Source organism: Phycodurus eques, chromosome 6 (assembly GCF_024500275.1).
Source record: "Phycodurus eques isolate BA_2022a chromosome 6, UOR_Pequ_1.1, whole genome shotgun sequence".
Lineage (NCBI taxonomy): Eukaryota > Metazoa > Chordata > Actinopteri > Syngnathiformes > Syngnathidae > Phycodurus > Phycodurus eques.
In genome coordinates this window covers 3,132,584-3,156,081 of record NC_084530.1, presented here as the reverse complement: position 1 = coordinate 3,156,081, position 23,498 = coordinate 3,132,584, and the positions used below count along the sequence as shown (strand labels likewise).

The following is a 23,498-nucleotide window of genomic DNA, read 5'->3' as shown; positions in this document are numbered from 1 at the left end:
GGACGCCTCCCTGGTGAGGTGTTCCGGGCACGTCTCACCGGGAGGAGACCCCGGGGACGACCCAGGCCACGCTGGAGAGACTACGTCCTTCGGCTGGCCTGGGGATCCCCCTGGAAGAGCTGGATGAAGTGGCTGGGGAGAGGGAAGTCTGGGCGTCCCTGCTAAAGCTACTGCCCCAGCGACCCGACCCGGATAAGCGGTAGAAAATGGATGGATGGAAATTAAGTTTTTCCAAACGCCAATACACGCTACACAAGTTAGGCACTAAATGAGTTCATGTTCAATCTTTTCTTGGGGTACCATCATTTTTGTCAAGGCCTTTTTGATGAGTTTGTTTTTAAAATAATTATTTTGAACCACAATTTAAAGGCAATGTCTGATTTTCATTGGTTAATTTTCATTAAATGTTTATTTATTGTTACTTTTGTCAGATTCAAGATATTTCTGTGACCAGTTTCTCCCCCATCCCCCATTAACGGAGAGGTGCCAACAATTTTATCCATGTGTACTTCACTGTGCCTTGGCTGCTGTGGTTCGACTTGAGTTACGTTGAAGAAGAACAGTGCATGAATGATGCATTCACTTACAATTTGAAACATTGTCAATCAATATTTGATAATAGAACATGAAATATAGTAAAAATAAAGGCAGATACATTGGTTATCGGCCAATATATTGGATATTAGCTTTTTTTTTTTTTTTTTTTTTTTTTTTTTTAAAACTGTATCACTATCAGCATTGGCCCCAAAAATCCCATATCGGTGAAGCTTTACACCAAACAAAATCAACTGCTCCTTCATCCCATACTATTCACCATCAAGGTCTAGTGTGAAGGAGAAAGCTTGTTTTTCCTCAAAGCATTTCAAAAACCTTCAGGGTAGTTTTCGTCTCTTCATTCTATCGATCGTAATTTATTTGTCATGTAGCAACTAGATTGTTTGTTTCAGGTCTTACACAGCATGGTAAGCAGTGTGGAGAGGTTGCCCACCACACCCGCTGGTTGTCAGCTGATCTTGCGTTGCAAAGATTTCAGGATCTTCCAGCTTCTCATCCAACAGGAGAAAGACTGTTTCGATGTTCACACCTCATTGTTGCGGTTATCACGACCAGGTTTGTGTGTTCTGATGGGCAAAGTGTGTGTCTTTGTTTTTACAGCATCTAAAAGAAAACAAATTAGAATTTCACATTTATTTAATATCTTCTATTTCCAGAAAAGTACAGTGAGCTGTACTGTCTGTCCTTCAATCCCAATATTAACAAGGAGGAGAGACAAGAGTCATGGAACTTCATAGACCTCATGGCCGACTACAAAAGAATGGGAGTTCCAAATAACCTCTGGGTTGCTTCAGCAGCCAACAGTGACTACAGGGTTAGTTGGTCTACTTGTGATCCTCAGCATAACATTTACATTTTGAGTCTCCAGCACGCCCGCGACCCTAGTGAGGATAAGCGGTTCGGAAAATGGATGGATGGGTGTCTAAAATCACCAACTTGCTTGAGATTAAAATTTAACTACCAACCTTTTTGGCCAATATTTTGGCAGATCACACGTCTGTTAAAATTAGATTTGAAAAAAAACAACATTTGTTTCCCTCAAATAGGTCTCTGTCTTGTCTTGTCCCATCTATCCGTCCGTCCGTCTGTCTGCTGTTGGATCAGTAACCACTTCATGCCTCAAATGAAGTCCTAAATCAGATGGGATAGACTCTAGTCTCTGTCATTGCTTATCCTGGATAGCATAATCCTGTATAGAATGTATGTGTACAATGTATAAAAGAATGCATGGATGGTAAATAGGGGAAGCCGGAGAGCACAAAATTGAGATTATGAGCTTTCATTTTCAGGTGAGTGCTGACCTTTTCAACTGTTCTTCATACGTTGAGGAATTACAGTACTATATTTCTCTGTTATTGCGAAAAACCTAGCGATTTGTTTGTTAGCCTTTTACTAGATGCAACTATCAACCGATATTTATTTAGTTTGTTTTTTTTTACCAGCAGTTGCTGATTGAGTTTTCTAGTAGAGTGTAATCTCGGTTCATGAATGACCTTGTTTCACAAACACAAAAAAAGATTTTCAAGCTAAAATTACTTTGGTTCACAAACTATGCTTCTGTACACGAAGCATGTATTTCACATACAGATGCATATCTTTTTTTTTTTTGCTATAAATTAGCCCTCAGTACAGCTCCCAAGCAACTACAAAGTGCAAGTGGTTGTGCTATTAGGATGCCGCTGAGATCTTCCTGGCAGGGCTGGGGCTGTGCCACGGCTGGGGAAACAGCCCTGCTGGAACTTTGGTGCTGGCGGGTTGATGGCAGTGGTCTGGCAGCTTTTTGTCTCAAAGTGATGTGCTCACACGCGGCCGGCACCGATGCCCGCAAGAAGCAGAGGCCCCCCGAGCGTGGGTTAGGCAACTTGGTTCTGAATTCATCCATCCATCCATTTTCTGAGGCGCTTCTCCTCACTCGGGTCGCGGGCGTGCTGGAGCCTATCCCCGCTATCATCGGGCAGGAGGCGGGGTACACCCTGAACTGGTCGCCAGCCAATCGCAGGGCACATATAAACAACCAACCAGTCGCACTCACATTCACACCTACGGGCAATTTAAAGTTGTCAATTAACCTACCATGCATGTTTTTGGGATGTGGGAGGAAACCGGAGTGCCCGGAGAAAACCCACGCAGGCACGGGGAGAACATGCAAACTCCACACAGGCGGGGCCGAGGTGTGAACCTCGGTCCTCAGAACTGTGTGGCAGATGCGCTAACCAGTTGTCTAGGCATGACTGTGAGTGCAAATGGTTGTTTGTTTCTATGCGCCCTGCGATTGGCTGGCAACCAGTTCAGGGTGTACCCCGCCTGCTGCCCGATGACAGCTGGGATTGGCTCCAGCACGCCCGCGACCCTAGTGAGGCTCAGAAAATGGATGGATGACCTGCAGAGCTTTGCTGAATATCCAGTTGAATTGACTGGGAGCTCACTTTATTACATACACCCTTACACTCACGGTAGGATAATGAGATCGTGCCATAAATCAACCATAAATGTGAAAGCATAAATGTTCAATAACATACATTCAACCAACTACTAGTAACAGAAACACACATTACTAACAAAGATGAAGGTTTTTATGACTAATAATTCAAATTTGCATGCCGTGATGAATTATGGGAACTGCTTGGCTTTTCCGACATCATGCTAGCGGCTACTAGCCCAAACAGAGCGTCCATATTGTCGCCCAACCTCGCTGCTTTCCGCTGCTTGGGGGTGGAATGCTTGGAGCACGCTATTTTGAGGCAGCCGCTCCCAGCTACTTACGAGCTCGAGCTGACGGGGCTGAATACGATGCTTCGCCTATCGTCCGTTGTCAGTGCAGCATAAGTCACTAATATTCGGCTGCGTGGCAGCGAATAAACTACATTTTTAGGCAAGTATCGTAACAACGAAAGACTGAGGATAAGACGAGACGGAGCACCATGCTAATCGCTAAGCTATCCCATGAAGTCGCAAAACACCAAAATAAGTGATTGTTTGGTACGGTACACTTGTCACATTGGTCTGGCTGGAACCGCGTTATCGTGGAGATTAGCCAACTTTGAGGAGCAAAATAGCAGGCATATTAGTGCGTGTTTATAGAGGTAAATACTGTAATACACGATAACGCTAGACTCCTACATAAACACAGGGACCGGAAACAGTTGCGTATGTCCCCGGTGCTACGTTACTTGAATGAAAATGAACCTATCATTTAAAAGTACATTAATATAATACATTGTTACAGTATAAAATTTTTGAGTCCCACAATAGAGAAATTTGCATCATTTCAGCAGGAATAGTAGATACAAGAAATACAAAAATAGCATGCAAGAGAAGACATTTGGCTGCAAATTGCGTCCGCCAGGTTAATGCAATAAATACTTTAACAAATATCCATCCATCCATTTTCTGAGCCGCTTCTCCTCACTAGGGTCGTTTCCCAGCTGTCATTGGGCAGGAGGCGGGGTACACCCTGAACTGGTTGCCAGCCAATCGCAGGGCACATACAAACAAACAACCATTCGTAATCCCATTCACACCTACGGGCAATTTAGAGTTGTCAATTAACCTACCATGCATGTTTTTGGGATGTGGGAGGAAACCGGAGTGTCCGGAGGAAACTCACAGGCACGGGGAGAACATGCAAACTCCACACAGGCGGGGGGCGGGGATGGAATCCCGGTCCTCAGAACTGTGAGGTAGACTCTCTAACCATTTGGTCACCGTGCCGCCTTAACAAATATCGATGCCATAATTTATTAACAATAACGATTATAGATTAATGATTATGTTGTGAAATTGAACCATGTGTAGAATTGTTTCATCCTATTACATTTACTGCAATAACTGTCCCACGGTAATGTTCTTGACATCATTTTAAAAATACGCAAATTCAGACAAATTGATCTGAACTTGAATTTCTATAGGTTGGCAGCTCTGCAGTCATAGCCATACTATGAGTGCGAATGGTTGTTTGTTTCTATGTGCCCTGCGATTGGCTGGCGACCAGTTCAGCGTGTATCCCGCCTCTCGCCAGAAGATAGCTGCGATAGGCTGCAGAATGCCCGTGACCCTGGTGAGAATGAGCGGTACAGAAAATGGAGGGATGCAAAAGTACTTACAAATAAAGTTTGATTAATTTCTTTTGGTGTTTCAGCTTTCGGCCGTGGGCTTTTCAGTTTTGGTCAAGAATTTTCATTTCGGCGCATCACTAAGTAAAACAATTTAGTATGCCGTTTTAACAGAACCCCTATTAAGTCTTGTATTTATTGTCTTATATTTACATTAGGGCTGTAAATCGATTAATTTTTAAAATCAGATTAATCATACTTTTGAATTTTTATTCATCACAAATAATCACAGGCACCAACTATACCTCATGTACCACATTTTGCTTTGAGATGGTATTTTAAACTTGTTGACTTTTGAAGCAAAATTTGCCGCCGAGCCCACCATTCGGAGTCTCCTTACTTATCTTTGCACTGCCGTAAGCATTGACCTGATCACTGATGAACCTACACCGCATTTTAGGTTTGTCAAATTTCAGTGGTCAAAATAAATTGTGTGATTAATCTTAGATTCATTCTTTTGTGATTCATGAGTTAACAGCCCTAATTTACATTCCCATTTAATAACCTTTTTAAATACTTAATGATCTCAAATCTATTCTGTATTTTTATAGCATGTGGAAAAAAACAATTACATAAGCAGTGAAATCTGTCTCAGTTACACACTGTATACCGCAAGTGTTAATTAATATAGTGTAAGAAAGTGCACATCTCTGGCTACTGGTCAGTCAACTGCTGTATTAGTATTATTGTCGTTGTTTGGAAAAACAGCATGTAACGTATGGAAAGCAACCACTCACATAGGATAAGTAATTGAGTAACTGAGGGCTCAGTATATTTCGACAGCACACTGTGGAAAGACTTTACTAGATACTTTATTAAAAACTTTCCTCGATAAACTACTGCCTGTGCAAACATTTAGCATTTTTCCACATTTCTTTTTCTACTTTTTTTCAAAAGACACTGCATGTACTGTATAAACCCTATTTCCAATGAAGTGGCGACGCTGTGTAAAAACGTAAATAAAACAGAATACAATGATTTTCAAATTCTTTTCAACCTATATTCAATCGAATACACTACAAAGACAAGGTATTTGTTCAAACCGATGAACGTTATTGTTTTTTGGGGAATATTCACTCATTTTGAATTTGATGCTTGCATAACGTTCCAAAAAAGCTTGGAGAAGTGCAACAAAAGTTGAGGAATGCTAAAAAAAAAAAACACCTGTTTGGAACATTCTACAGGTTAATTGGAAACAGATGAGTGTCATGATTGGGTATAAAAGGAGCATCCCCAAAAGGCTCAGTTGTGCACAAGCAAGTATGGGGTGAGGTTCACCACTTAGTAAACAACTGCGTGAGTAAATAAATAGTCCAACAGTTTAAGAACAAAGTCTATCAATGCAATGTATTTAGGGATTTCGTCATCTTTGGTCCATAATATCATCAAAAGATTCAGACAGTCTGGAGATAATTTCTGCACGGAAGCGGCAAGGCCATAAACTAACATTGAATGCCCGTGACTTTCAATCCTTCAGGCGACACTGCGTTAAAAACCAGCCTCATTGTGGATAGGATATCGCCACATGGGCTCAGGAACACTTCAGGAAAAAACATCGTCAGTTAATACAATTCGTCTCTACATTTACAAATGCAAGTTAATATTCTACTATGCAAAGCGAAAGCCTAGCAACAACAGTCAGAAATGCCGCTGCCTTCACTGGGCGTGAGCTCATCTTAGATGGACTGACGTAAAAGTGGAAATGTGTGCTGTGGTCTGACGAGTGCACACTCAAAATTGTTTTTGGAACTCATGGACGTTGTGCCATGAGTTCCAAAAACTTTGTGCCCTCCAGGCCAAAGAGGAAAAGGACCATCTGGATTGTTATCAGCACAAAGTTCAAAAGCCAGCATCTGTAATGGTATGGGGGTGTGTCAGTGCCCATGGCATGGGTAACTTGCCCATCTGTGAAGGCATCGTTTGCCCATCTGTGAAGGCATCGTTAATGTTAATGTTAATGCATCGTTAATTAGGTACATGCAGGTTTTGGAGCAACATGTGCTGCCATCAAAGCGATGTCTTTTTCAGGGACGTCACTACTTATTTCAGCAAGACGATGCCAAACCACATGAACGTGTTACAACAGCGTGGCTTCACAGCAAAAGTAGAATTCAAGAAGGGCCTACCAGTAGTCCAGACCTGTCACCGATTGAAAATGTATGGCACATTATGAAGCTCAAAATATGACAACGGAGACCCCAGACTGTTGAGCAACTGAAGTTGTACAACAAGTAAGATTGGGAAAGAATTCCACTCACAAAGCTTCAACTTTTCCTCAGTTCTCAAACGCTTATTGAGTGTTGTTTAAAAGGAAAGGTGATGTAACACAGTCGTAAACATGTCCCTGCCTCATATTTTTTGGAACGTGTTGCAGGCATCAAATACAAAATGGGTGACTCTTCGCAAAAAAACTAAAGCTTATCAGTTTGAACGTTATCGTTGTAGTGCAGTCAATTGAAAATTGGTTGAAAAGGATTTGCAAATCATGGTATTCTGTTTTTAGTCCCAACGTCATTGGAATTGGATTTTTAAATTGTTGCACATGTAAAGAAGAAATATCAGATAAACGTATACAGTGCAGAAATGACTATATATGTCCTTGTCCATGTAACTGAACTCATCATGCTACTTGAGTATTTCATTCAGGACAACCCAGCGTTTGAATTCACATATTTTCTTAATGCTCCTGTGGTGGATTTCCAGGTGTGTGTGTATCGCCATCCACCCAGATGAACGGCCCTTCCGTCGAGCAAGAACAAAATGAATAATTTGAGAGACAGGCTTTGGGGCAAGATTAGGTTTATTGAAAAGCCTATGTCGTAACAGCTGTTTTCAGAGTCAAAAAGCCCGCTGAAAATTCTCGGTCACAAGCTTATAAAGTCTCGTATCTGTGGCCGTTTTCTCAAAGACCACCCCTAGGCTTGATTGTTCGTTGGGTGGGTTTGAATGGCAGGGCTCCTACTCTGACCTAAAGTTGGTGTAATTTCTGTCCACGGCACTCTCGCCCATAAATTAATCATATCCCTGTGGGTTCATATGGTGCCAAAAAGACCAGGTTTAAGCCTCCTCCATTGTACCAAATGGTAATCGTTATCTTTGATATTATAATGCAATCCCATTTTTATGGCTCACTTCCTGTCTTAATCGGAGCAAAGCAAATTTATTTAGTGCGTTTCATACACAAGGTAACTGTGTGCTTTACATGACTAAAATCATTTAAAACCAAAGGGGGAAAAAAATCTTATAAACATTTAGAACAAAGGTAACAATTAAAATACAATTAAAACAGCATACAGTGCAAGAAAGATTATTTAAAATTGGAAAGGAGGAAGTATTGTCCTGTAAACGGGGGAAACCTGCTTGGTAAGCAAACGGTCACAAGACTGCAGTTGACCTCTTTGCAGTAGAATGTTCAAAGAGAAGATAGTTAAAGCAACCACTCCTTTACATGCAATATACCGTACTGTGAAAATGTCTAAATCAGATACTATTAAAAATACACCACATTCCCCCTTAATGAGCTCAGAGCAAAAATATTGAGGCAGCAAATGACACTTGGCAACAAACCTTCAATAGCCCAAAAAGACTTTATGAACTACAATTTGGAAAAATTCTAATTGGTCAAAGAAAACCTATAAAATCCAAGGCATCTACTTAAGGTTAACCTTTAACAATGAAAGACCATAATCATAATAAGGTAAAATCACTCCCTGTGTTCCATTTGCTACCTCCTTAGTTACACATGTATGGCTCCGAGCCAGACGAGCCCAAGACTCCCTGGGCTGGGGCTAAGCCACCAACCGCACGGTATCACTAAACCTATCCATTCATTCATCCATTGTCTCAACCACTTATCCTCACTAGGATCACATGTATGTTGACAACAAGCAAAAGGTGGGGTATACCCTGAAATGGTCGCCAGCCAATCACAGGGCACATTTAAATAAACAACCATTGACTCTCATTCACATTTACGGACAATTTAGCGTCTTCAATTAACCTAGCATGTATTTATTTGGATGATGGGAGGAAATCGGAATACCCAGAGAAAACCCACACAGGCATGGGGAGAACATGAAAACTCCACACAGGGGAGGTCGGATTTGAACCCGGTCTTCAAGTCTGTGTGGCAGATGTACTAACCAGTCGATCGCCGTGCCGCCTTCCCCTAAATTACAACAATTATCAGTAGACTTTACACCGATCTGATCGGCCTGATCGGTATCGACCGATAATTAGCATTTTATACCGATCGGCTTTAATGTCATAATTCGCTGATCGGCTCCCCAAAAGACATTTACTCCACGCCGCCGTCTTGTACAGTATATTTGAATTCAAAAGCTGGTTTATTGTTAACCTTGTCGCGTGTCTTTGGGACAGACAACCGGTCTGTGACAGACAACACGTAATGCCTGGATCAGACCACAAGACAAATGTCAGTCTACTGCAATCAAATCTTGTACTCCCATACCACCGCATCCCGTCTTTTACGATCACTGGGCTTTATTTTGTCAACTCAAACACGACCGAATACACTCGTTACCACGGCCACGACAAAACGATCGCGTCGTGTGAATTACAAGAACAAAATGGGGAAAAACGTGTGCTGGTGGTCACTGATGCTCGGGAGAGGATTTTAATTCAAGGCTTGCTTGAGGTATATTCACATACTTTTAATACGATACGGCTCGCAAGCAGCCAACAAAACGTTATGTAGCCTAGCAAGATAGTGCTAGCGCTAACGGTTGTACCGGCATTCTGTCGAATCATGCTCTAAAGTTTCGAAAGCTCCTTTTATACCCAATCATGGCACCCACCTGTTCCCAATTAGCCTATTCACCTGTGGGATGTTCCAAACAGGTGTTTGATGAGCATTCCTCAACTTTGTCAGTCTTTTTTGCCACCTGTCCCAGCTTTTTTGGAACGTGTTGCAGCCATAAAATTCTAAGTTAATGATTATTTGCTGAAAACGATAAAGTTGATCAGTTTGAACATTAAATATCTTGTCTTTGTAGTGTATTCAATTAAATATAGGCCGAACATGATTTGCAAATCATTGTATTCAGTTTTTATGTTGGGGTTGAATTGGGGTTGTATATATATATGGGTGTGTGTGTGTATGTGTGTGTGTGTGTGTGTGTGTATGTGTGTGTATATATATATATATATATATATATATATATCAGATGTGTTGCCTGTTCCACACCTCCGACATGCTTTTTAAATGTATTTTTTTTAAAGAACTTTATTAGCCATCAGATATTTCCAATACTACGTCAAAGGACGCGCGGCAAGGCTAAAAATAAACTAGCTTTTGGATTCAAATATATTGTGCACGATGGCGACGCGAAGTAAATGTCTTTTGCGGAGCCGATCAATGACGTAATTGATCGGATCGGCGAATTATGACATTAAAGCCACACAGCCGATCAGCATAAAATGCTAATTATCGTCCGACACTGATCAGCCCAATAAAATCGGTGTAAAGTCTAATATGTGTATATATAGCTGTATATATATATGTGTGTCTATGTATATGTACAGCGGCTGGAATAAGTATTTAACATGTCACCATTTTTCTCACTACATATATTTCCAAAGGTGCTACTGACATTTCACCAGATGTGGGGAACAGCCCGAGTAATACATACATAAAAAAGAAAGTGAAACAAATAAGATTAAAAATTAAGTTATGTGTAATAATGGGAATTAACACAGGGAAAAAGTATTGAACACGGAAACTGTTATTTATTTGACATTTTTTACAAAAGCCTTTGTTTGCAATGACGGGTTCAAGACGCCTCCAGTATCGAGAAACTAGTCGCATGCATTGCTCTGGTGTCATTTTGGCCCATTCCTCCATACAAGCAGTCTTAAAATCTTGAAGGTTCCGTGGGCTTCTTTTATGGAGCTTTAGTTTATGTTATTTCCATAGATTTTCAATTGGATTCAAGTCTGGACCATTCTAGAAGCTTTATTTATTTTTTCTTTCAAACCAATTGAGTTTTCTTGGCAGAATGTTTTGGATCTTTATCCTGCTGAAATGTCCACCCTCGTTTCATTTTCATCATCCTCGTAGATGGCAGGAGATTTTTGTCAAGAATGTCTCAGTAGATTTGCCCATTCATCCTTGCTTCATTCATTGCTGTAAAGCAGCCCGACACCATCATGTTCCCGACCTCTGAACTTCACTGTTGGTATGGTGTTTTTAGGGTGATGTGCAGTGCCATTTCTCCACCAAACGTGGTGTGCATTATGGCATCTAAACAGTTAAATTTTGGTCTCATCAGACCAGACTATATTCTCCCAGTGTTTAACTGACTTGTCCAAATGTTATTCAGCATACTTTAAACGACCTTTGACATGCTTTTTTTTTCAGGAAAAGGGTCTTGCGTGGTGAGTGCGCATACAGGCCATGGCGGCGGAGTGCATTTCTCACTGTTTTCCTTGTGACAACCGTACTTGCTAAACCCAGGTCTTTTTTAAGCTCTCCACGGGTGGTCCATGGCTCTTGGAGAACTCTTCTGATTATTTTTTTTGCACTCCACTGTCAGAAATCTTGCGAGGACCACCTGATCAAGGCAAATTTATGGTGGTATGATTGGCTCACCGTGCTCACTGGAACATTCAGAAGCTTAGCCTGTAACCAATGCCAGCGTTATGTTTTGGAACAATTATTTTGCGATGGTCTTGAGACAGCTCTTTGCTCTTACCCATCATGAGATGTGTCTTGACTCGCACCTTGGCGATGAGACCTTTTTGTAGGCCATCAATTAGTACTGCACCAGCTGATGTGTCATTTGGACTGACAAGGGGCTGGATCGCTGTTTGATTATTGATTTTAGATGTTGTCTTGGCTTTCCATGGCTTTTTGCACATCCCTTTATGTGTTCAATACTTTGTCCTCTCATCATTTCACATTATTACACGCAACTTAATTTCTGATCTTATTTGTTGTACTTTATGTATGGATTACTTGGGTTGTTCCTAACATCTGGTGAAAATTATATATATATATATATATATATATATATATATATATATATATATACACACACACACACACACACACATACACACTATTAGTTCACATAAAGCCGGAAAAGCTTGTGGTCTGGATAAAATTGCTGTTGAAATGCTTAAAGCAGGAGGCAACGGACTTACTAATACGATCCTTGTGAAACTATTTCCATGCTGTTTGGACTGGCACTGGTGACATGGAAAGACGCACACATGGATAAAATGGACCTAAGAAATTATCGCCCAATAAGCCTGCTCTCAACAATTTCTAGTCTTTGCAAAGATATTGGACACACAAATTAGAATCAAACTCAATGAAGCGCAGCCCATAGAAAAAGCGGGTTTTTGTAGCGGTTTTAATACTATGGACCACATACAGACAGCAACAAATAATCGAACGACACGAGTACGAAATGTCTCTGTGTGTAGCCTACATCGACTATGAAAAAGCGTTTGGTCATTCACTCAGTCACCACCACTTCGATACTGCAGGCGCTGGTAAATCAAGGGACAGAGTCACCCTATATCAACATTCTACAATCAGTATACAACTATTCTTCTGGTTCAATACAAATTGATGATGAAAGAGTGAAAATAAGTCGAGGAAAATACGTCAGGCAAGGCGACACCCGCCGTCTCCGAAGCTATTTACAACTTGCCTTGAAAAAATATTTAAAAAGCTCAATTGGGGAAAAGGACTAAAAATTAACTGCCCTTATTTGAGCCATCATTGTTTTGCAGATGACATCATTTTATTCTCCTACAATGCTGAACAACTACAGCGTCATATTCAGGAATTAGACTTAGAAAGTCACTGCTCAGGCCTCAAAATGAACAAAAACAAAACGGTCATGTTCAATCGTTACTGTCCACAAAAAGTGTTGTAGCATATATGGGGGTTAAATAAAAGGGTAATTAATTTGGAAAAAGATGTGAAGGAAGGTAAATGCCTGCGTTCACTTCCAGGTTAGTCCGATTTACGTTTTACCGTTAAAATCAAACTAATTTTGTCTCGTAGAGGGCACCACGTCACTTTTTATATGTATAAAATTTAGGAAAAGTGACGATGAACCTTTTTATCAGTCTCATATCTAAAGGTTGTTACATTTTATAAAATATGAGTTCTAGATGACAGCGGTTCATTGTTAAACTCAACCCACACAAAACACAGCCAAGAGTGGAATTTTATAGAATATTTAATGACATCTACAAGGGAACAAGAGGGAAACAAACAAAGGGCTCCAACTAAAGAAAGGAAATAACACTAATAATGATAAAAAGAAGAAAAATAGGCATAAGAAAAGGGAAATAGAACATCGTGTGTTGAACTAAAGTTGAAAACGTGAGCGTTTGACACGTCCTGTCCGGACGGGAGAGAGGAAACGAAGTTAGGATTTTGTGTGAAGCTAGTAATTTCCCCAAATTTATTAGGCACTAATATTGTACAGTCTGGCAAACACTGGTGTGTTACTCACAAACGTAGCTCAGCTGGTGGGTGGCTCTCGGGAACCACGGACATAGGTTTGGTCAAATGAGAAAAATAATGCAAAATGAGAAAAAGGATCCAGAAAAATGAAACAAAAACAAAAGGGGCGGAAGAATAAAAATTGTTGTTTGTCACGCCTCGTTGGGGGAATATGACCGTCTCTTTCCCCACCTGCTTTCCGGGATCCGCGAGCAAGTTCAGAGAACTCCCGTTTGGCTGGGACCGTATCTGGTAGCGGTTCTGGAGGCTAAGCAGCGGCGATCCCCGGAGGCTAGGGATCTCCATTCCCAAGCCTGCGGTTACCGAGCCGTGTGCCCGAACAAAGAAAGGGGAGGGGGAGAGGGGTGGCCGAGGCCAGCCCGTGGCTGGCGAGATTAGCCAGGACACGGAAGGAGAAAAAACAAAAGAGAGCCCAAGAGAGCGGGAGTCAGGAGTTAAGTACCCCCAGGGCGTGTCGAAGAGGACCGTGGACCAGACAAGACCACATCCATCAGCTTGAATCTAGTCTACAATTTTTACCCATAAAATGAGTTTAAAATCATATATTAATATAAAATACCCCCAACTTTGTACTCTCTTTACTCATAGATCTAGCATATAGGATGACTGTTTATACTTTCGTCTTGACAAATCAACTGCTTATGGTTCAAATCACATTTCATGCTGCTTGGAGTCAAATCAAGACAAACAGTTCTCAAAATCTCGCAGCTGCGCTTGTAAAGTTGATATACTGACACAGACATCAAGGCATACATTTGGAATAATTTGGCAGATTTTGTAAAATATCAAAACGTTTTTTTTTTTATTGAAAATAAGCATTTGCGACAAGATGCAGTTGGATAAGACAGCAGACGCGAGTTTCCGACATCATTAAAAAAATTAAAAAGCCTTAAATGGGCTGGCCACGTTGCCCGAAGAGCTGAAAAAAAGTGGACCACAGAAACTATCAATTGGATACTACTGGGCACAAAGCGGCCACGGCGAAGACCTAAAAGTAGATGGATAGATGAAATTATTAAACACACTGGAATACTTTATTCGGCTTGTCCCGTTAGGGCTCGTCACAGTGTGTCATCCTTTTCCATGTAAGCCTATCTCCTGCATCCTCTTCTTTAACAACAACTGCCCTCATTTCTTCCCTCACGACATCCATCAACCTTCTCTTTGGTCTTTCTCAAGCTCTCTTGCCTGGCCTCCTCATCACCCTTCTACCAATATACTCACTATCTCTCCTCTGGATGTGTCCAAACCATCGAAGTCTGGTCTCTCTAAATTTTTCTCCAAAACATCCAACCTTGGCTGTCCCTCTGATGAGCTCATTTCTAATTTTATCCAACCTGGTAACTCCAAGAGAGAACCTCAACATCTTAATTTCTGCCACTTCCAGCACTTCTTCCTGTTGTCTCTTCAGTGCCACTGTCTCTCATCCGTACATCATGGCTGGGCTCATCAGCCATGATGTACTGTTTTCTAAACTTTGCCCTTCATCCTAGCAGAGACTCTTCTATCACATAAAACACCTGACACCTTCCTCTACCCGTTCCAACCTGCTTCAACCCGTTTCTTCACTTCCCGACCACACTCACCATTGCTCTGGACGGTTGACTCCAAGTATTTAAAGTCCTCCACCCTTGCTATCTCATCTCCTTGTAGCCTCACTCTTCCCCCTCAACCCCTCTCATTCATGCACATATATTCTGTTTTACTTTGGCTAATCTTCATTCATCTCCTTTCCAGGACATGCCTCTATCTTTCTAATTGTTCCTCCACCTGCTCCCTGTTTTCACTGCAGATCACGCCATCTGCAAAAATCATGGTCCACGGGGATTCCAGTCTAACCTCATCTGTTAACCTATCCATCACCACTGAAAACAGGAAAGGGCTCAGGACTGATCCCTGTTGCAGTCCCACCTCCACCTTAAACTCCTCTGTCACACATATAGCACACCTCACCACTGTTCTGCTGCCCTCATACTTGTCCTGTATTATTCTAACATACTTCTCTGCCACTCCAGATTTCCGCATGCAGTACCACAGTTCCTCTCTGGGTGCTGTGTCATAGGCTTTCTCGAGATCCACAAAGACACAATGTAGCTCCTTCTGATTTTCTCTGTACTTTTCAATCAACATCCTTAAGGCAAATAATCCATCTGTTTCTCGGCATGAAACAAACTGTTGCTCGCACTTTTGTACTGAGTCTAGCCTCCACTACTCTTTCGCATAACTTCCTTGTGTGGCTCATCAACTTTATTCCTCTATATTTCCCACAACTCTGCACATCACCCTGGTTCTTAAAAATGGGCACTAGCACACTTTTCCTCCATTCCTCAAGCATCATATCACCTGCTAAAATTCTGTTAAACAAGCTGGTCAAAAAACCAACTGCCTTTCCATTTTTCATCCTCTTTAATGCCTTTGTTACTTCCCCCTTACTAATCATTGAATACACTGGCAACAAATTGCAAACTGCCGTAGTAGTTGGAAACGTGAAGAGGCCTTCATCCTGCAGTGGATAGAAAATGGTTGCTGATGATGATGATGATCATGATCTACACACACACACACACACACACAAAATGCAGTTGATGGGTAGTCCCTTTGCCAATCCATCATCTGCAGGGGGGGGAACAACAACCGGAACACAGACCCATGAAAGTTGCGTGTATTGCTTTAAGAAAAAAATCATGTGACCGATACAGGAAGTGTGTCGTACGGATGTGCTGCGCCAAATTGTGTTTATAAGGAAACAAACTGTGTCAACGTTGCGCATTTTTTGGATGGAGTTTTGCTGTGGGATTTTGGATTTTTGCTTGCCCTTACCTTGTTCCACTGACTTCATGGATCGTTCCAAGAAATTTTCCCAAGTGTGGAATAATATTGATCTTTTGATGCCAAGGTAAATCTCTTTCTCCTTTGGGCATTGTTTACTGTTAGTTTTTTAATTAAATATGTTTGTACTCTTTTCTGGTAAGAGGTTTGAATTGTTTTCAGATAAATTAACTTTTTATTTTATTGTAGGTGAAATGTCGGCATTATAGAGCTCGGCATGGGAATGAAAAATTGGCAGATACTCGTGTGAGTACCCCAGGAATGTTAAAATTCTCACCAAAAAAATAGAATTTTCAAAAATAGTTTATTACACACAAAAGGCTTTGTGTGACTCTGTAATATTGTTTGTAAAAATTACAATCCTTTAATAAGCTTTTAACAAAACATTTCCTTTTGGCTTGCAGTTGCTAACAAGCAAGCAGTGGATGAGGCTGTGGTCAACATGATCATCATAGACTGTCAGCCACTCACCATTGTTGAAAATGAGGGATTCAGGGAGCTCCTGAAGCTTATCAACTCTCACTTAAATTGTTATGCTCACCATCTTCATCTGTACCCTGTGAAAGAGTTTTTTTCTAAGGTGTCTGAGAGGAGAAAGCGCCTTGGAGCAAAGACCCTTCAAAAACTTTGATATAATAATAATATAATAAAAATGCATGAATGAATCAATTTGTAATCTTTTATTTTGTATGATTGAACACTTAACACAATTCCATACATAAGTTAAAAGTTTTAACTTAATTTTGTTACAGACAAATTTGCTATATTTTACATACCTACTAATTTTCGTATTTACACAAAAAAAAAGGTTTTAAGCACATTTTAAACTCTTCTCATAAACAACTCAGCAAACAAATTGAGCAAATGAAATTATACAATGATGAGATCATATTTTAAGGAAAGGACTAGCGATTAAATATTTCACAGGCTTATGTTGGGTTTGCAGCATGGAAGCTGTTCCATCTTATTTTCATTTTGTTTACCTGCAAGGATTTTAGAACTACTGCAGGGGTCACTATTGAGTGACCAACACAGTGTCAATACAGTGCGGAGACAGTTTGTGTAGTGTGTCAATACACTCCTTGCGGTATCATCATCCCATCACTACCGTTTACCTTGTTAGCTGTCTCAATGTTGGCATAGATGTATTTTATTGTTTCACTCACCCAGTTGACTAAAAGTTGACTTCATCTAAGCTTCGCGCGGTGTAGGCTGAGGCTCGGAGGGCGTCAGACGCTACACATCGTTGAAAGCCTCCTTTTCACACTATAATCTTATTCCAAGTGCTGCACTGAGGCGACTGGTGATACATTTGGACAAAGTTAAGACACACTTTTGTTTGCCGCCGCCACCTTCAGGCACAAGCACGTCTTCGTGCGCGTTCTTCTTTGTTGGTTTTCGCCTCTTCTTCGTTGGTTTTCGCCATTTCTTCTTCGGGGTGGGCGGACTGTAGACATCGAAACTGGTAACTGAAATGTTTAAATTTTAACGATTCCGGGAGAACCGGAACATTAATCCCAGTTCCAATCGGTTCTCAATTCTCGATGCCCAACCCTAATGATTATATACAAACAAAATCTACCAAATTCCATCCATCCATCCATTTTCTGAGGCGGTTCTCCTTACTAGAGTCGCGGGCGTGCTGGAGCATATCCCAGCTATCATCGGGCAGGAGGCGGGGTATACCCTCAACTGGTTACCAGCCAATCGCAGGGCACATATAAATAAACAACCATTCACACTCACATTCACACCTACGGGCAATTTAGAGTTCTCAATTAACCTAACATGCATGTTATTGGGATGTGGGAGGAAACCGTAGTGCCCGGAGAAAACCCATGCAGGCACGGGGAGAACATGCAAACTCCACACAGGTGGGGCCGGGGATTGAACCCCAGACCTCAGAACTGTGAGGCAGACGCTCTAACCAGTCGGTCACCGTGCCGCCATCTACCAAATTCAAGGATGAAATCACTTCTTCTGCAAGGAAAAAAGCTAGATTCTACCGTTTTTGTGTTCTTATGTGCAGTGAAACAGGTAACTTTTACGTTTTTTGGTCGCGTCTCACAGAATATGGAGATAATTAGCTTTTTGTGAACATCAGCATTTATGCAACAGTAACTTCGATGCTTGTATTTTTATTTTTTTTGCTTTTTGTCACACCTTGGGCATTTGAAAGTGTTTTCATTGTATAATCCAGCTAGAACAACCTTTAAGAATGGCTTTTGATTGCAAAATCATCCATCCATCCATTTTCCGTACCTCTTATCCGCAATATAATGCGCAGTGAGTGCCGCAAATTCACGTCAGTCATTACGTTTCGTGTTGTGTACTGGCTGTTGACATGGCTACCGTAATCCTCCTCGTCATACAAGAGCTCAGTTATCTAGTTATCCTAACCTTCCGACACAAAGACACAATTGTGGTAACTACCACAATTCATACTCCGCGAATACAATACATACACTTCATCTCTTCGAGTGTAAAAATATTTCAGCTCGTCTGTCTTCCAGCCTGTGCTCGTTGCCATTTTTGGCCCACAAACACTGCTGTGTGGCTACAATCAAGTCTCTGAGGGCTGTTTGTCTAAAATGGTGCATCGCTGCCCTGTGTTGGTGGTTGCGCCTCAGTAAAAATTTTCCCAAGGTCTTTATTCTCTGTGGTGCTGCATCAGCGCCTCCTCTACCACTTCGCGTGAAAAAACATAAAACACGTATTAATATAAGCAATTTCCTCCTAAGATTTCATCCATCCACTGTCCATTTGAGGAGACAGCTTCTCTCCTTCGTCATCCGATCTCTTGTATTTATCCTGCTTAAATTAGGAAAAACTCCAACAAATTATATAAAAATAATCAAATTGAATATTGAAAATTAAAGATACCAGATCAGTCCGGACAGATAGTCCAGGCATGTCAACTGTAATGTCACTGCACGTCATAATCATAACAGAAGTCACAGTTATTTTAGGTGACATTGACAGGTGCACAGAAGCCTTCTCCTCAACTCATGCACAAATTAAAAGTCAAAGCTCACAGTATGAAGCCATGGCCACAAATCTTTAGTCTGGTTAAAACTCAGCGTTTCAAGAATAAAATTCTTTGTGGGTGAGAGACTTAATCTCACATGTGATCACAACCCCCTAAATTAACCTCAATTGAGAGGCTCCATTGAGCCTCCATTGTGCATGTTTCCAATTAGCACACAACATAAATAACCACATAACATAACAAAACAAGACTTCTCAGAGAAAAACATTGACAGGGAACCAGAAGTGGACGTCCACACACACACACACACAAGACACAGACAAAAACTGAACACACACACACACGCACACACACACAGACACACACACATATATATATATATATATATATATATATATATATATATGTGTGTGTACACACACACACACACAAGACACAGACAAAAACTGAACACACACACGCACACACACATATATATATATATATATATATATGTATATATATATATGTGTGTGTGTGTGTGTGTGTGTGTACAGACTCTTTCCTAAAAAAAATTAATATCATGGAAAAGTATATGTATTTCCATAATAAATTATAATAAAGTTATAGATTCAGGGCCCACAATTTAAACAGTTTCAAGTATTTATGTTTATTTTTTCATAATTTGGGCTTCCAGCTCATAAACCCCATGAAATCAGGAATTCAATTAATTAGAATACTGTGAAGAAATTAGCCCAAATTTTGCAGGCCATAAATGTCTTCAACATAAGCCTAATCATCTACGAAACTCATAGCACCTGCACAGGTTTCCCCAGGTGTCAGTAAATAGCTTCAATTTGGTTCAATTGTCTCAGATGGGTTCAATATGGGGAAGATAGCAGACTTGACAACTGGTCAGAAGACGATCATTGATACCCTCTATAGTATGGGTATGCCACAAAAGTTCATAGCTAAGGAGGCTGTCTATTCACAGAGTGCTGTGTCCAAGCATATCAATCGAAAGTCTAGTGGAAGGACAAAATGTGTCAGGAAAAGATGCACCAGCAAAAGCGATGACCGTGGGCTTCACCGGATTATCAGAGTGGAATGAGGTGGGAGTCACACCTTAAAAAAACACCACATTCAGACGCATCCGGGAGATGGGCTAAAACTGTCGGGTTCAAGCCATTTTTGAGCCTGAGCCAACATAGGAAGCGTCTCAACTGGGCCAAGGAGAAGAACGTGTCCCGATATATAATCGTATATTATTGGACTGGACCCAAAAGCAGACGGAGGCGGAGGGACTAGGGGAGAATGGTTTATTAAGAAGTTGCTTCCAGGTCGTAATTCCAATGTGTGAAGGTGGTCCGAAGGAGGAAGGAACTGGCAGAAGGCGGAAGTGTGAGCAGGTGGACGGGCTAGATGGCATGGTTGAAGCGGGCAGTGCAGCGGAAAACACGGAAGGAATACTGGAAGCGGAGAATAACACAAGAGGATAAGTACAGTAGTGGATTGCCAGGTAATCAATTTACAAACATGAGGAGTTGTCTCAAGAGTTGGCTTGTGTACCATGGACGAGTGTGAATACTCTGGCGCCGGATCCCTGGGTCAGGCAAGCTTAAATACAGGCAGTGATGAGTGCTGATTGCGAACAGGTGCGCAGGCGAGGGGGTGGTAATAGCTGGGGAGAGAGAGCGAGAGTGGGCAGGGCGGGGCGCAAACTGCCACCCAAGGTCCAATAGAGGAACTGCTGGGCACAGATCATGACAGAAGGACTGGACTGTTGGCCAGTGGTCCAAGGTCCTGTTTTCTGATGAAAGTGTGCCTTTCATTCAGGAATCAAGGACCAAGGGTTTGGAGGAGGACTGGTGAAGAACAGAACCCAAGTGTAAAATATCCACAGTCAGTCATGATTTGGGGTGCAATGTACAGTGCTGGTGTTGGTTAACTGCTTACGTAAATCCAAGGTCACCTGTCTACCAGAATGTTTTAGGGGACTCCATGATTCCTTCTGCTGAGGATCTGTATGGAGAGGGAGATTTTATCTTGCAGCAGGACCTGGCCTCTGCCCGTACTGCCAGAAGCAGTACCATGGTTTGATGCCCATGCCATCACTGTGCTTGACTGGCCAGCCAACTCGCCGAATCTAAACCCCATTGAGAATCTCTGGGGTATTATCAAGAGGAAAATGAGGGGCACCGGACCCAAAAACAAAGAAGTGACAGCAAGCATCAAGGAAATCTGGGCTTCCATAACTCCCAGGCAATGCCACAGGCTGATTACCTCAATGCCACGCCGCATCGAGGCAGTGATTAACGCAAAGGGATTCCGACCAAGTATTGAAGATTAACATCGTTTTGAAAGTACCATATTTTGATTGATTTAATGTGACCCTAATTTCTTTTCTTTTTTTTTCTACAAAAACTGAGAAGTAAATGGTGATTTCTCCACAGTATGAACATTTTTGGAATTACTAATTTCGTGGATTTCACGGGCTGGAACCCCAAGTTATGTAAAAATAAACAAATAAATACTTGAAATTGTTTAAATTGTGGGCCCTGAATCTACAATCTGAAAGAATCTACAATCTACTTTTTGAATGGAATTATGGAAATAAATAAACCTTTCCATGATACAATTCTTTTTTGGAAAGGGTCTGTATATACAGTGTGTGTGTGTGTGTGTGTGTGTGTGTGTGTATAAATAAATAAAATATATATACACACACACACAGTGGATATGGAAAGTTATATTATATTAATATATTGCAGCCATTTGCTAAAATCATTTAAGTTAATTTCCCTCCCTCGTTAATGTACACACAGCACCCCATATTGACAGAAAGAAAACTGAATTGTTGAAATATTTGCAGATTTATTAAAAAAAGAAACCCTGAAATATCACACAGCCCTAAGTATTCAGACCCTTTGCTGTGACACGCATATTTAACTCTGGTGCTGTCCATTTCTTCTGATCATCCTTAAGATGGTTCTACACCTTCACTGGAGTCCAGCTGTGTTTGATTATGATGATTGCTCTTGATTAGGAAAGTCACACACCTGTCAATATAAGACCTTACAGCTCACAGTGCATGTCAGAGCAAATAAGAATCATGAGGTCAAAGGAACTGCCTGAAGAGCTCAGAGACAGAACTGTGGCAAGGCACAGATCTGGCCAAGGTTACAAAAAAAAAAATATTCTGCACTTAAGGTTCCTAAGAGCACAGTGGCCTACATAATCCTAAAATGGAAGACATTTGGAACGACCAGAACTCTACCGAGAGCTGGCCGTGCGGTCAAACTTAGCAATCGGAGGAGAAAAGCCTTGGTGAGAGAGGTAAAGAAGAACCAGATCCAGAGATGCAGTCGGGAGATGGGAGAAAGTCTGACAGAAGCCTCTCAGTGCAAGACACATGAAAGCATGCATGGAGTTTGCAAAAAAAAAAAAAACACCTGAAAGACTCCAAGATGGTGAGAAATAAGATTCTCTGGTCTAATGAGACCAAGATTCTGAGCGGTATGTGTGGGGAAAACCAGGCACTGCACATTGCCTGTCCAATAAAGTCCTAACAGTGAAACATGGTGGTGGCAGCATCATGCTGTGGGCGTGTTTTTCAGCTGCAGGGACAGGACGACCGGTTGCAATCGAAGGAAAGATGAATGCGGCCAAGTACAGGGATATCCTGGACGAAAACCTTCTCCAGAGTGCTCAGGACCTCAGACTGGGCCGAAGCTTCACCTTCCAACAAGACAAGGACCCTAAGCACACAGCTAAAATAACAAAGGCGTGGCTTCAGAACAACTCAGTGACTGTTCTTGAATGGCCCAGCCAGAGCCCTGACTTAAACCCAATTGACCATCTCTGGAGAGACCTGAAAATGGCTGTCCACCAACATTCACCAACCAACCTGACAGAACTGGAGAGGATCTGCAAGTAGGAATGGCAGAGGATCCCCAAATCCAGGTGTGAAAAACTTGTTGCATCATTCCCAAAAAGACTCATGGCTGTATTAGCTCAAAAGGGTGCTTCTACTAAATACTGAGCAAAGGGTCTGAATACTTTGACGCCACAGGATGGAGTTTCCATAAATTAACCATATCCCTGGGGGTTCATGTGGTGCCAAAGAGACTACATTTAAGCCTCCTCCACTGTACAAATGGTAATCGTTATCTTGGATATTAAAATGGCAGTCCCATTTTATGGCTCACCTCCTGTCTTAACCAGAGGAAGTATTGTCCCGTAAACAGCGGGGGAAACCTGCTGGGTAAGCAAACGGTCCCAAGAATGCAATAGCCCTCTTTACAGTAGATAGTTCAAAGAGAAGATAGTTAAAGCAACCACTCTCTTATATGCACGATCCAGTTATGTGAAAATGTCTAAATCGGATACAATTAAAAATACACCACCCTCCAAAAAGTGGTATGGCAACAGTGCTGTGTCTCTGCTGTTGTAGTAGCTGTTCCTTTTCCACTGACCTGACTGACTGACTGCGTTTACATCTGTTTCTTCATCCACCAGTCAATGTGTA

At 41.5% G+C, this 23,498-nt stretch overlaps 1 protein-coding gene across 2 annotated transcripts in view; it reads left to right on the top strand.

The window, feature by feature from the left end:
• Nucleotides 1-23,498, top strand: part of mtmr7b (myotubularin related protein 7b) — a 45,705-nt gene that overhangs the window by 8,203 nt on the left and 14,004 nt on the right. The window contains exons 3-4 of one of the 2 annotated variants that reach the window (XM_061679915.1): nucleotides 948-1,110; nucleotides 1,212-1,369. In XM_061679915.1, coding sequence (XP_061535899.1) covers nucleotides 948-1,110; nucleotides 1,212-1,369 — 321 coding nt within the window. Of the gene's footprint in view, nucleotides 1-926; nucleotides 1,111-1,211; nucleotides 1,370-23,498 lie in introns of both variants that reach the window. The other variant, XM_061679914.1, reaches the window with a different exon arrangement.